General features: G+C 42.4%; 1 protein-coding gene across 4 annotated transcripts in view; it reads right to left on the bottom strand.

Moving 5' to 3' along the window:
• The window catches only part of NEK11 (NIMA related kinase 11), a 385,217-nt gene extending 369,347 nt beyond the window's left edge, over positions 1–15,870 (bottom strand). For 2 of the 4 annotated variants that reach the window (XM_079795662.1, XM_079795661.1), the window contains exons 1-2: positions 15,715–15,870; positions 9,542–9,811 (exon numbers count right to left, since the gene is read on the bottom strand). In XM_079795662.1, coding sequence (XP_079651788.1) covers positions 9,542–9,711 — 170 coding nt within the window. In that variant the 5' untranslated portion in view covers positions 9,712–9,811; positions 15,715–15,870. The remainder of the gene's footprint in view (positions 1–9,541; positions 9,812–15,714) is intronic. The other 2 variants (XM_079795663.1, XM_079795660.1) reach the window with 1 other exon arrangement.
• Positions 15,871–15,881: the final 11 nt, after the last annotated feature.

Here is a 15,881-nt window from a genome sequence, read left to right as displayed (position 1 = left end):
GCAGGATGCATGGGGCAACTAGGCTGGCAGAGGGGGGCATTTGGGGGTGACCTGGCCAGCAGCGGGGGGGCAGTTAGGGGCAACCAGGCCAGCACGCAGAGGCAGTGAGGGGCAATCAGGCTGGCAGCGGGGGCAGTTAGGGGTGACCAGGCAGGGAGGCAGGTGAGCGATAAGGAGCTAGCAGTCCAGGAGAGGGTGCAGGCTGGGCTGAGGGGACGAATTTCGTGCACTGGGCCTCTAGTTTTAAAATAATAAAAAAAAGATAATATGGCAAGGTTTACCCCAGGGTCTTAGAACTCTCGTGCTCAATATCTGTGCTGACTTACTTTTTGGAAGTGACCACATAGAAAGTACCACAACACTGAAATGGCAGCTCAGAATGTGAAGCGTCACAGACTTCTGCCCATTCTTCAATACCAGTGTCCAAGGATAAGCCAAACCTTAACAACAAACCAAACCTCTGCTTTACAGCCCAAAGTAACTGGAGTTTCAAACTCTCCAATTATTTCTAATAAATATTTTTTAAATGATGATCATAAAATAAATCAGTCTGGCTTAAGCCAAACAATTTCCTATTATATTTCCTAAATTTAAAAAATAATTAGGCTTCTTTTGGGTGTACTTTCACAGCACTTTTATCATTTTTATATAACATGTGAAAAACATGACTTTTCTTTCTATGAAAGCTATGGTCCAATAAAAGCATCGATCAGACCGTCAAACCTCAGAGGGAAGGTAGGGGAGGGTGGGGTAAGGGGGAGAGATCAACCAAAGGGCTTGTATGCATGCATATAAGCCTAACCAATGGACACAGACAACAGGGGGGTGAGGGCATGCGTGGGGGGTGGGGGGGGGCAATGGGACGATAAGGACACATATGTAATACCTTAATCAATAAAGAAGAAAAAAAATACACTACTTTGATGGAACAAGCAAATGTAATATGACTAATGTCAATAAAATGTACTACAAGTACCTGCATTTTAGCCCTGAAAAGATATCCTAACGACAAGTTCTGTATCCTTGTTTACCTCCTTAGAATGATTCAATAAACCAACAGTGCCATTAATGTCTCCCAAGTTCTCTCAAACGGCAATTTTATTTCTAGGCATAACCAAGGCCAGAATTAAAAAGACAGAAACAGCGTGAGGAGCTGAACCAATGCAGCATGACCAGCAAGGGGGCCGCTCCTTACTGCTTTCATCAACTCTCCTTCGGAGGGCTGTTCCCTCTGGAATCCCTTCAGAGAAACAAACAGGCAGTGGGGACTGCAGTCTCCGGACGATCTGCTGGAGGTTCCTAAGTGGCAGAACGATTCCGCCTTCAGGTTTGATTGCCGTTGTAATAATGAGTTATGAATAATTGATCACTGGGCAATAAATTATTCAGGCGGGCACACAGTTTCCAAGGAATCCTGGCGTGAGCCTAGCTAATAGCATAATACGAGCCAGAGGCAGCAGCTGAGGGGACACCCCACAATTACCCCACGCTGCAGAGGCCTGGGTAGTTAGTGCCTCTCAGCAGGTGCTTTTCAATGAGGGGCCATATTAACGCCTTTTGAAACTGTATAAAGTATAGGTCCCCACAGGGTACCCTAGTGTCTGCCAAGTGTGGTTATGGACTACTGAGACCTGACCTCTTCACCCATCAGACCAGGACATTTGTCATCAGCTGAGGACAACCTTTGCCAGCTGAACTGAAAACTAGTGTTGAACTGATGTGTGTTCCTCTCACATCGATATTTCTTTCTGTCTTTCCCTCTCTCTTCCACTCTCTCTAAAAATTCATGAAAAATATCCTCGGATGAGGATTTAAAAAGAAAAAGATAGCAAGGCTTACTTAAAATTCAACTTTACCTATGTGTCAAGCCCCATCCATATTGAACATCCAAATGCTTCACTACCTAAGTGATGTTAAACGGCCTTGCAAATCACATCACTCATTGATCCTTCTTGTAATTTTCACTTCTAAAACAATTCCAAAAATAATAGAAACTACTCCTTAGAGCTCAATAATCATTGTGCTGAAATATCTTGGAAAGAGCACAGGAATTAAAAGCAGCTGATCAACAAGTAGCAAACCCAATGTTGTAAAAAGGGGATGGGCTGATCTTGGCCGGAAACCCACAGTATCTGATTTCTGCAAGGCCCATGAGATGAAAGACACAGGGAGAGAAGGGAGAGAGGGAAGGAAGGGCTGTCAGGCCACAAATCTTCCTCACATCTCCCCTGGGGAAGGCAGGTAGAGCTGCCTGGTTTTTTAAGGGTTTCTCCAAATCCAAACTAATAGGAAATTAGGAACATCAATCAAACTCTCGTTAAAATGCTGAGTGCCTATCACATATGGGAGAAGTTGAGAAAACTGGCACCCAAACACATTCTAATTAAAGTTTCAATATCCCCAATTTTCCACTCTTAGAAATTTGGCAACCTAGAACATAGGACAAGAGTATCAACTTACACTTTCACCTTCTTTCTGCACTTGCTCGGTAAAGGTCATAGGAAACAAAGCCTATAGTTTTTCTCTGAACTAAAAACAAGATTGGCCTGAATCCAACGGTTAAAAAGCAACATAGCCCTGACTGGTTTGGCTCAGTGTATAGAGCGTTGGCCTGCGGACTAAAGGGTCCCAGGTTCGATTCCGGTTAAGAGCACATGCCCGGGTTGTGGGCTTCATTCCCCAGTATGGGGTGTGCAGAAGGCAGCCAATCAATGATTCTCTCTCATCGATGTTTCTCTGTCCCTCTCCCTTTCTCTCTGAAATCAATAAAAATATATATATATTTTTTAAAAAGCAGCATAGAGCTTAAACTATAAAATTTCACAATGATTATCACTAGTAACTGCAAAATCAACCAGTTTAGCAACTTGGAGGTTTTCATATATCACACATTTCCTAAACACATTTATTAAGATATAATTGGCAAATAATACATTGTACATGATAAATTTTGACATATGAATATGCCCATGAGACCATCTCCACAATCATGATAACAAGCATGCCCATTATCCCCAAAAGTCCCCTCACGCCCAGGGTTTTCTTTTTTTCTTTATATCATAATTTTATTTTTTATTATTTTTAATATATTTTTTATTGTTGATAGAATTACAAATATCTCCCATTTCCTCTCCCCCCCCCTTCCCAGTCACTACCCTATTGTCTGTGTCCATGGGCTATGCATACCTATATACATAAAAGCCTAAGCGACCGATATGACCAGATGACCGGCCGGTAGCTATGACGCGCACTGACCACCAAGGGACAGACGCTCAATGCAGGAGCTGCCCCCTTGTGGTCAGTGCATTCCCACAGCCAACATCTGGTGGCTGGCCAACCTCCCGCGGTCCCTCCCCCCGGCTGGCCAGGTTTTCAGTGTGCTCCCACAGCCAACATCCTGTGGCCAGCCAACCTCCCGCGGTCCTTCCCCCGCTCCCCACCCCCTCCCCCCCCCCCCCCCCCCGCCGGCCAGCCCCAATCGGCCCTGATCACCAGCCAGGCCGAGGGACCCCACCTGTGCATAAATTCGTGCACCTGGCCTCTAGGAAGTATATAAATTCTTTGGTTTATTTCTTCTCATCCCCCCACAGGGTTTGCTTTTTCCATGACTAAAACTTTGGGTGGGTTTTTCACATAACGATGAAATAACAGCAGTCCTGTACAAGTAAGTATGTTCTACAGCATGTGAAAGATTTCATAATTGTTCATTCATACTTAGGAGTATCCAGTAATAGGGGCTATGAAAGCAGCTGAGAAATAATGAGTGATTGTGTTTTTTGATAAACTATGGACCAGACATTCAATTTTACAGTATTTTAAAGCAATGAAGGTCCTATATAACATTGTTTATTTTTAATCCTACATAAAATTATTTATACAATGGACAATTAATGTAGTACACAAGCTCTTTTTAGAACGCTTTTGTGTCAACTATTTCTATTTAACATATAAATATAAGTTTATAAATCACTAGTTCTAAAACGAAGCTTAGAAATAATTAACTGAGAAATTAATGGTAATATAAGGATTGTTGCTTTTCTCCCCTGTTGACCTTTAATTCATGTACATCACCATAAGTTTACTATTTAGACATGTATGCTATTTAGACATGTATGCCATAGCAACCAAACTTTTTCCCCCAGTAAAATCAGCTCAAGAGTAATAACATGAGCCAGAACTAATTTTAATGTGAGAGTTTTCTCCTTCCTGCTTCTTCTACATTGAAGTTATAGGTGTATCTGATTCCAAGTTATATACAAACTAGAGGTCCAGTGCACGAAATTTGTGCACTGGTAGGGTCCCTAGCGTCTGCCGGCTGCCGGCGGGGCCTCCCTCCCTTCCCCTGGCCAGCCCCGCCCCCTGGTCAAACTCCCAGACGAACTCCCGGTAGAGGGGACAATTTGCATACTACACTTTTATTACATAGGACTAGAGGCCCAGCCCATGATTAAATCGTGCACGTGTAGGGTCCCCTAGGCCTAGCCTGCCTTCAGGGCCATGTCCGCCACCCCGCAACACCTTGCACGCGCCACGGACACTGCCGGCGCACACCACGACGCTCCGCGGACGCTGCCGGCACGCCCCACGATGCTCCGCGGACACTGCTGGCACCCCGTGATGCTCCACCAACGCTGCCAGCGCCCCGCGACACTCCGCCGACGCAGCCGGCACCCCGGGGGGTAAGGTGGGAGCAGGGCCCATGAGGTGCTCTAGCACCTCCTGGTGACCGGTTGTTTGGTCGTTCCGCCGTTATGGCGTGACGACCACAGGCCTTTTATGATATAGACAGATGATGCCACAATTCAAATTTTCAGTTCAAAATCATTATAGAGGTGGGAGCTAGCCAAAATCTGCTCACACCTACTCCTGGGTCAATGCATATGTCAAAAAAGGAACCAGGTCATTTCAGAATGAAAGGACTGAGAGAGAAGATGCTTCCCTCGCTGATCCTGTGGGAGTAAATGGTGATACAGAACCCCCTGCTGTGTGCCAGGCAGAGTGCTGGGCTGTTTGACCCGCCAAAAACTATTGGTGGAAAAAGTCTCCCAAGAAGGCTGCTTGAACAGAACCAAGAACAAGAAGGGTTCGTTACAGATTACACTTCATAGTGTCATGCTTACTTTGGGGTCAGGAAATTAAAGTTAGTTCCCCAAAATATTCTGACATCAACCATTACAAATCCTGAGTTTGGTTATTGATGTTCCTCTGCAGTCTATCAAAAATTAGCTCAGGCCCTAGCTAGTTTGGCTCAGTGGATAGAGCATCGGCCTGCAGACTGAAAGGTCCTGGGTTTGATTCCGGTCAAGGGCACATGCCTGGGTTTCGGGCTCAACCCCCAGTAGGGGGCATGCAGGAGGCAGCCAATCAATGAATCTCTCTTATCATTGATGTTTCTATCTCTTCCTCTCCCTTCCTTTCAGAAATCAATAAAAAAATATTTTTAAAAAATTAGCTCAGTCTTTGCTATAATACATCTTACCAAAAAAGTCTTTTTTGGGGGGAGGGGAGAGGGTGGACTTTAACTATACTGCAACCATAAAGTTTTGTTCTTACATATTATACACTCATCCTTTAAGTGTTTTGTTTTATTTACTGAATAAATGAGACAAAATAATCTTTAAAATTATAGGCTTACACAAATCTTGTGTTTTTAAAATGTGGGGTAGTCAGCAATGACAAAGAGACCAGCATACCCAATTACATTTTTAAAATTATTACTTACTAAAATTGCTTAGATATTCCCCATCTCATACATTTAAATGACAAATTATATTCCTTATTTCCTGGGGGTATATTATTCAGTGTTAGCAAAACCATTAGGTTCCCTACTCACAAATCCACCCAAACAATACATCAGAATAACAGAGTGGGATAAATAAAGAATTTAAACTGCTAGTCTGAAAATCTAATAACTATATTATAGTGATTTGTCTAAACTCCTTTCCTGTCAACAATCCATCTGTTTTAAATAAATCACTTTTGTTTTCTTTCAAACAATAGTAATAATTTTAAAGCATTTTTTAAAAGACTTTTGCATGCTACTGACTTCTTTCTAAATGCTTGTGGGTGATTCAGTGTTCAAAGCTGGCTTTTATTGGCCCCCTGCCCAAGCCATGATGAAACTGAGGATTTCCCTGCATCCTACGCATCCCAAAATACTTTATTTTTTTAGTCATTTCTCATCTGTAAATATTAAAAACCAGATAAAAAGCCCATAGCTTCTTTTATGCTAATATATGCAGCAAAGCAGCCTCAGGAAAATGTAAATTATTTACTCCAGAATATCAATTTCATTACCACGATCTAGATAAGTCAAAGTACCTGTGCACACCATTGCAGTTTCTTCTTTTTCCCTTTCATCTCCCAAACCTTAAATGTTATGAGATGGCCATAAGCTCAGAGGTTGACCTTCTCCCAGACAGGGAGCTGGCAAAGCCCAAAGTGAAGTACAAGTTCAAATTTATACTTTTCAGGTTTACCTAGGAGGAGCCTAAGCACAAGATCTTGCAGAACACAGGCTATTTTAAGAGAGATTTTAATATTCTTTCATATTACAATCCCTCTTAACAGACTGAAGGTTTTCAGGAAAAGAGACCTTATCACTATAATGAAACACTGAAGAAAACTCTTTTCTGAAACAGCAAAATGGAAAGAAATCGTCAGTTTCCTCCAAATTGCTTTCATAACCCTCTACCATATAGACCATTGAATCTTATTAAGTTAACTCAGCCCACTCGATCACTCGATTTTCCCTTCACAGATACCCACTGGAGAGAATTCCTGGTCATAATATAGAAATAATAGCTTTAATAAGTGTACACAGACGGGGCTCAAGGTTGGATGCACTAAATCTACTGATGGTCTGCTTACAACTCAAAACTCAAAGTAAGGATACGTTAAAATGATTACATAAATCACACAGAAAATCCATGAATAGGTGTTAGTAGGTGCAATACACAAACACTAGCTTTGCTGAAGGCTATCGGCTATTAAATAGAAATTACTGTCACATTCTGAGTCGCTGAAAGCTTATTTCAAATATAAAATCCATGCATTCCAGTAAGAACTATTACAAATTTTTAATTGTTTGACAATGTCAGACTACTATAATCAATGTATTAATTCTCTAAGAAGAAATAATGTCCTTTTTTATAAATAGTGAAAATGTACTCATGAAGGGAAGCTTTTTGGTTCATTTCTTACAATATGAAAACCAATTTCTCAATGTGTCAGAAATAAACTTGAAATGGATGAAGTTCTTTTCTTTTTTTTTTTTCTAATTACAACTGAGAATCTTAGCAAATGTGGCCATAATTCATAACTGGCTCAATATGCTCCAGTTGAAAGACCCAGAATGCCCATCACTTCTTAGTGATTGAAGTTTGGTTCTTCATTAATTAAATTAAAAATTTTTTAAAATAAATTTTGGACAGATTAATAAAAACATAAAATTATGAACTAGCATTAGAACTACCTTTCCTCACACATATTATACCAGAGTTTCTATAATTATGAAAGAAAATATTCCCAAATATTGTTTTATAAATTTCATGATGCAGAATAAAATAAAGGAAAAAGCTCTATCCCATTCTCTGCTCATTTTAAGTTTAATTTTACTCTACTGTGATAACTAAAACAGAAATGCCAGATATTTATGCCAAAAAGAAAACTGTCTTCAAACATAAATTAATCAAGTGTAATGGCTGTAGAGCCTTTTTATTTGCATAGCTAAAACAGAAAATCAATATAAATGTAAAGTAATGTGGTAATTACCTTGTAATTAAAATTCACAAATTCACTGTATATGAAAAATGTCAGTGGTAGAATGGTGCCCCCAAGTGGCATAATGATAAATTGCAGTGCACTGATGGAAAAGTTAGAAACACTGTGTAACTATTCCTTTTTGTCAAGTTCTTGGATTAATCTAAAAGTGCATATATGGACCTATATTTCACAAAGACTAGTAATAAGTATCCTACATACCATCTTAGACTCATGGCCTACCTAAGTCACTCCTATAATAAGTAATACCAAGGGATAGTGTGGTATGTAAAAGTATGATGCCCTTTCCTTATTATCTCAAAAGGTTAGGGGTGTGTCTGCAAACAATAAGAGGAGTGTCAGATCTACTCTGACCTATTAAGGGAACAGCATTCATAAAATTATGGAAATTTTAAAAAAAAAGAATTAATTTTTCTAGCCATATCTAACATTAACCTGTGCTTATGGCCTAATGTGTAAAGCAGAATTTAAAACCTTACCCAACTAAATTGCTCAAGAATGGGTGGTGCTAATTAATGTGCTTTGCTCACAAACTAAAGGTTCAACTGCCAACACTCTAGGGAAAGAATCTAAAAAAAATATGAGTTTAACCTTAGCTAGTTTGGCTCAGTGGATAGAGCATCGGCCTGCAGACTGAAGGGTCCCAGGGTTGATTTCTGTCAAGAACATGTACCTAGATTTCAGGCTCGATCCCTGGCCCTGGTTGGAGTGTGTGGGGGAAGTAACCATTCAGTGTTTCTCTATCTCTCCCCCTCCCTTCCACTATCTCTAAAAAAAAAAAAAAAAATCAATGGAAAAATAGCCTCAGGTGAGGATTAATATATATGTTATGTTATACAGCTAAAAAAGTTAACATTCTGAGGAGAAATTTCTTTTGAGAAGTTATAGAGCTACAAAAGAATACAGAATTTTTATAATCTCTAGAAAGTTCCTTGAAGAAGTTATCAAAATTGCATGCTTGACATCAGATTTCTTCGACAGATTTTTCTCTCTTAAAAGTGGAATGCAAAAGAAAAACTTCTGTTTAATAGAGTGTTCCAATTATAAGTTATTGGGTGATGATTAGATTACGTTTTATTAGGCGTCCTTTAATTATTTCTTAACTTGGATTGTTTATAAGATGAATCTCAAACTGTTACTGAGTGATAATTATATGTAAGACAATATATCTATATTTTAGTTATATTTTATTGATTTTAAAGAGGAAGGGAGGAGTGAGAGGGAGAAACATCGATAGTGCATGGGACAAAGCTCAACCAATAAAGCTACACTGGCCAAGGCAAAATAGGCTAATTTTAGATGGGAGCCCATGTTTGGTTTAAATATCCAATTTGAGGGCTGTCTAACTACAGACTTTGAAAAACCCCATAGAAAAAAAGGCAAAGAATATTAATGCCATAGTTCCTTTAGCACACCCTAGTCACCTCAAATGTGAATTTCCATTTATTTACATTTCATAACATTTGTAAAACTCAGTCATTATAAACAATTCTATCATTCAAGAAGTCCCAATCAAGTTAAATTGAAGCAATTTGTAATTGAGAGCCTGGATTGCATAAAAATCTTATTTTCACATAATCTATTGCATTTCCCTTCTCTACGTCATTTGGGTACTTTACTCACCTGCTGAAATGCCTTTTAAAATCTTATCTGAAGACACCATTCAAGGAGCTTTGCTATCTACTCTATATTTTTAATCAGCTAAAAGTTGCACATACGGGCATCCAAGTCAAGATGTGCAGGAAGCATTTTTACTTACAATTCCTCCCCTCGTTTGGCTTTCTTGTCTAAAACCAGGTAGACGGTTCCAAAGCTTCCACTGCCAAGCTTCCGTTGCAGCACATACCTTCTTGCAACCAAGGCCTTTGGATAAGTGGGAATGGCCCTTGATCCACTCACATACTTGGCAGCCTCTTGGAATTTCAGCATTGCTCCAAAGGTGAGAGAACTGGTTTCTTGGTTTACAGAAACTGAACATTCAAGTCTCTGAGGAGATGGTCGAATTCTTCCAAGTTGCGCCAGTCAATGCCTTAAAGATGGAAAGTCCAGGGGTCAGGTCTAAAGGACGTTAAACTATTCCCAGCATAAAGTGTATGGTTTTGGCAGTGACACCTGCACCTTGATTAGTGGACTGAACGGCACCATGTTGGTTAACATTAACAACTTGAAAGAAAAATCTAAAGGTGGAAACACTGAAGATCCCAACAGAAGACAGTGTTTCATAGGATGAGAGCCTTCCCTCAGGCATTCACATTTGGCAAAACTGAGTTACACTCCAATTCCCCCAAAGTTCTGAAGTGTATATGTATTTTCCGATCAACAATCTGTCTAAGATATATACTTCCCACTTACATTTTTAAAAACACTCCAATATAAGAACATTATCATTTCCTTAAATCTACACTTTTGCATCAGCCTTTTTGTCAGTCTTTCTTCCGACCATATGTCTATTTTGATGAACAAATATGGAGTTAAGATTAAACCAGAAATGAGCATGGTGCTGGTTTCTTTAGACTTTTTCACTTCTGTGGACTTTAAACCATAGTATTTGCATTTCTTAAAATAGATATGAAAAGCGATGAGGATTCAGAATGAAATTTTTCCCATCCTAAGCAAATTCTGATGCAGTTTCTAAAGTTTCAGTTATATACACTATATGTAGAGTAATCTCCTTGGATTGGAAACAAGAAGTGTCACAAAAGTAGTTCAGCCATGGCCGGTGTGCTCAGTGGTTAGAGCGTCCGCCTGGGCACATAATGGTCTCAGTTTCAATTTCCGGTCAAGGGTATATACATGGGTTCCAGGTTTGATCCCCGGTCAGGGCGCTGGCGGCAACCAATCGATGTGTCTCTCTCACATTGATGTTTCTCTTTCTCTCCTTCCCTCCCTCCCTACCTTCCATGCTAAAAATTAATGGGGGGGAAAATATCCTTGGATGAGGATAAAAAAGTTTTAGAAAGCAGTTCAAACCTAACATTGTATTTTAATATTAGCTGAATATAAACGTGCTACAGAGAGAGAAAAGAAAGAAAAGAAGGGAAGAAGGAAGGGAGGTTAGGAGGGGAGGGGAAGGGGAGGGAGGGAGGGAAGAAAAAAAATAGATAGAAACCAAGTCACCTTAGTGGCTATGTGCTCATGACAATACTAAGACAACATTAGCACAAGTTGGAACTTCAGAGCTGAGGCTGATACCTCAAAATCCCTGAATGAATAAAAAATTAAGTGGGATTATCAAGATCACAGAAAGTATTAGTAAAATCTACTGCTGAAAAAAACAACTGGAGAGCAGGCCTCCAAATGTGTCTTTTATTTGCTTCCTCTGCTAGCATAAAGGGCTTTCTGGTCAAATTAAGCCGTTAAAATAATGTACAGACTCATAGCTTTTCCACTGAAAAAGACCCTCAGGACCGACCACTCAGTAATTCTCCTCACTATAAAGACGAGATGAAAGCCTCGTGTTAGGCAATGGACAGAACAGCTCTGAGAAGTCCATTTTCCCAGCGGCTCCTCATTGTAAAGGAGCGTTTCGTTGGGGTGTACTACCCCTGGCCTCTCCTGTTTGCACATGCTTTCTGAACTAGGGTGTTGTAAGTATTTTCTGAGGCTTAAAGCAAACGGCCTACACCTGCAGAAGCAAGATAAGGTACACCACCCAACCCACTCGGGCCCTTCCCTCTACCTGGCCCAGTTGTGCACCCACCAGATAGCCTGCCATCTTCCAAGGGCGTCCTGCTGTTCAGGCAGCTAGCACAGCTGGCTGATGCAACCCTGACCCAGTCCCTATCTAGGAGAACATAAACACCCCCTCGGTGCTGACACAGACAGGTCTCAGCCCGCTGTGAGAGAATGTGATAGAATTTCTTAAACTCTCACAACATCTCTTGGCCTGGCTCCTGTGGGCCCGGACCCAACACATTTACACCCAGCCGTGTCTAAACAGCCTGGCTCAGGCCACAGCGTACTTTGGGACTAGGTTCCCTCTGGCCCAAACTCACAGCCTCGGCCCTGCTGCTTGCTCCCTTCCCAGGCCACCATTAGGCCATGGATTACATTAGTGTCTTCCATGTAACCATAGAGCTACTTGGTTGCTTGAGAATGTACCACACGGTCCAGATTCTAGAACTATCTGTTCACTTGTCAAGGTACCCTGGCCCCCACCTCAAAAGGTTGTGGATAAGAAGATGGCAGGGGAGGCAAACGCTGGCACTCGCCGCCTCCCACAACCACACAAAATTACAACAAAAATACAGAACCACCATCACCCAGAACCGCTGGAAAGCTGGCTGGATGGAAGTTCTACAACTAGAGAAGTAAAGAAGAAAGCACGCTGAGACTGGGAGGAGGTGCAGACACGCCGAACGGGCTGGGCCGACACCCAAGTGTGCTGCTTTTCTAATCGGGAGGGAGATTGCCTCTATGGAGGCCGCCCGAAGGGGCAATGGGTCCCAGCCCCACACCAGCCCCCCAGCCCAGGGTCCCAAAGCTGGGAAAAGAAGCCCCTGTGGGCAGTAAGAACTATGGGCTGTAAAAACCAGTGCTCACTGGGGCTCAGTGACACAGAGGCTGGTGAAGACCAAGCTGTTCCTCTTTAAAGGCCGGCACCATGAACTGAACTTACAAGGTCTCGCTTCCTCTGGGCTCCAGCACCAGGGTGAGGCTCTGGGGGACACAGACACATACCAGGGGGAACTGGACTGTCTGGCATCGGGACAGGAACTAGGGAGCAGCTTTCTCCCAGACAAAGGTGCTCACAGGGGTCATTGTTCCTGTGCTGGGACAGATCACTGGGCTGACGGGCAGTCATTTCTGTTTGCTCCACCCTGGTGTCCACCCAGTCCAATTTACAATCCCATCAAAGCTGTGTGCAGCAGCTTTTGCATATGAATGGCCGGTCCTTGCTTAGGCTAAAATCTCAAACAAGCTGCAGTTGGGTCAGAGATCCACAAACCTAGCAATATAAGGCCTGTTAACGTAAAAACCATTGAAACCTGTAAAGAATTTTGTGAGTTTATTTGAGCCAAATTGTCGACATATGCCAGGAAACAGAACCTCAACAAACTGAGATAATGCTCTGGAGAATGGCAGGTTACATCTGTATTTATACATTGCAATCAAAGGAGAGGTATGTAGGTGGGTTACATGAAATCCATTGGTGATAGACTAGAGAGGCAGGAGAAAGCAAAGCAGGGAAACCCCTGGGATTGGATAAAAAGTAAAATGATAGACACATAGGTGGGTGCAGGAACAAATAACATAGCCCAGGCACATTAGGTTGTGCCCCCAGGGGTCCAGAAAAAGGGAAGTTACAAGTTACCCAGACATTTCAAGGGTATGTTATCTCAGATGCAAAAAGACAGATAGGCTCAGTTAAGGTAAAGGTTGACCTTGTCAGTAAAGATACTGGTTTAGGATGTAACTATCCACCATAACTGCTTTTAGTTAAAGTTTAATTTCAGACCATCCTTTGTAGTTACTTTAGGTCTCTGAGTTTGCAAGACTGCCACCGCAGGCCTTCCCTGAGTTTGTCAGGTTAGCATGTGGCCCCTTTTGTCCACAGGCCCAAGACCCGGCACCAGCACCAGCCTACCTTACTTCATAGCTGGACCTCATCTGGGCACTTCCAAACCCGATACAAAGAGGAGGAATCTGCAGATCTCTCTGTAGCTCCTGCTGGGTGGCCCCAGGCAGTGGCTGACTTTGCACCTCCTTGGAGACCCAAGAGCCAGTGAACCCAGTGGTCAGTGTGAGACCATACCAGATTACAACTCTACACACCCATAAGCGACACACTCAAGGGGCAGACTCAGTGAGAACCAAAGCCCCACTGAAGTAAGTCCTGCTCCATAGGGATGTCTCCTGCACAGCAGCTCTCCCACTGTAGTTGCAGCTGGTCCTCACAGCCAATTGGCTTGGAGGTCAATTTCTCCCAATGACACCAACAGCAAACAAATCTCAACTATAAGACTGTGCTCACACACAGCCCACAAAAGGGGTGTACCCAGAGCTCCCAGCTCAGCTGACTGGGGAGACTGAGCCACTGGGTCCTATAGGACACATACTATACAAGGCCACTCTACCAACTCAAGGAGACATAGCAGCTCTATCCAATACATAGAAAAAAACACAGGGAAGCAGCCAAAATGTGAAGACAAAGAAAGATTTTACCAATGAGAGAAATGGAAGAAAGCAAACTACTGGATATAGAGTTCAAAACCACGGTTATAAAGGTTACTCAAGAATCGCCTAGAAACCTCCAAAAAATGGAAAAGGACCAGTCAGAAATCAAGCATACACTGACTGAAATAAAGAATAATATACAGGGATTCAACCGTAGAGTAGGGGATTCTGAGAATCAAATCAATGATTTGAAATATGAGGAAGCAAAAGACACCCACAAGAGAGAAAAAAAAAAGAACCCAAAAATATGAAGATAGTGTAAGAAGCCTCTGGGACAACTTTAAAAGTACCAACATTTGCATTATGGGGGTGCCAGAAGAAGAGAGAGAGCAAGATATTGAAAACCTATTTGAAGAAATAATGACAGAAAACTTGCCCTACCTAGTGAAAGAAATAGACTTATACCGTAAGTCCAGGAAGCACAAAGAGTCCCAAACAAGAGGAATCCAAAGAGGACCACACCAAGACACATTGTAATTAAAATGCCAAGGGCTAAAGACAAAGAATCTTAAAAGCAGCAAGAGGAAAGCAGTTAGTTACCTACAAGGGAATGCCCATATGACTGTCAGCTGATTTCTCAACAGAAACTTTTCAGGCCAGATGGGAGTGGCAAGAAATATTCAAAGTGATGAATAGCAAAGACTTATAACCAAGATTACTCTACCCAGCAAAGCTATCATTTAGAATTGAAGGTCAGATAAAGAGCTTCACAGACAAGAAAAAGCTAAAGGAGTTCACCACCAGCAAACCAGTATTATATGAAATGTTGAAGGGTATTCTTTAAGAAGAGGAAGAAGAAAAAGAAAAAAATATGAACAACAAAATGGCAACAAATACATGCCTATCAACAATTCAATCTAAAAATCAAAATAAACAAGAAATCTAATGAACAGAATAAACTGGTGAATCAAACAGCATCAGAGGCATGGAAATGGAACAGACTGACGATTCTCAGAAGGAAGGGGGTGGAGAGGCGGGAAGAGATTAAACAAAGATCTTATATGCTTGTATGCATTACCTATGGACACAGACAATAGAGTGGTGAAGACCTGGGGTGAGGCGGGAACTGGGTGAAAGGGGGCAATGGGTGGGGGAGAGGGTCATCTGTAATAATCTCAACAATAAACCCTCTTAAAGAGGGTTGAGAGGTTAAAGAAATGGACGAACTTGAAGGCCTGGAACACACCTTCTTTACCTTTGTATCCTGGGTGCCTGGCACATAGTAGGTGTTCAATAAACTTTGTGAGGGCAAGTAAGTGTCCAGCAGAACAATAGCTGTGGGGGTAGGAGTGTTTAGGGGGAGGAGAGACAATTGACAAAGTTGGATGGGAACTGTGAGAAAGGTGAAAGATTACCACCCTGTGCAGACTGACTCTTGGAAGTGGAGCTGATCTGGCCGCGGGCAAAAGACACCAGAAGAAGTGTGTATCACGAGTCGAAGCCAAGGTGTTCTCTTCCCGGTAATGAGAAATGAGAGAAAAGCAGACTGGACACCCGATTCTGCTAAAGTAGGAATCCCATTGTAAAGGTACACCTAACCTTAGGGTGAAACTGACACAACTGCCTCAACTGTTCTTAAATTTACGTCTTCGCAAGTGGGTTAACATACATCGAGAGGGCACTACCACTTATTCTCAGGAGACTGGAGCAGATCCGGGAGGTGTGCAGTCCGGGGGAAGTGAGGCGGCGGAACGCTTGGAAGTCCAGAGAAGCGGACCCCGACCGGGCAGCCTGAAACCATCACCTTTCGCATACCTTTCCGGGTCGGGCGGGGGAGCGGCAGCGCCTGGGTATCCACGGGGTGCCGCCTGGAACTGGGACCTACGAAGGGCAGACCCGCAGGAAACCACCTCAGCGCCAGGACCACCTCGGGCCGCGAGTGTTGGCTCCGTTGTCAGGGAGACGGCGCGGAGCATGCTGGG

Source organism: Cnephaeus nilssonii, assembly GCF_951640355.1.
Source record: "Cnephaeus nilssonii genome assembly, chromosome: 17".
Taxonomy (NCBI): domain Eukaryota; kingdom Metazoa; phylum Chordata; class Mammalia; order Chiroptera; family Vespertilionidae; genus Cnephaeus; species Cnephaeus nilssonii.
Note: the sequence above shows the minus strand (reverse complement) of the source record. Positions and strands in the feature narration are given on the sequence as shown.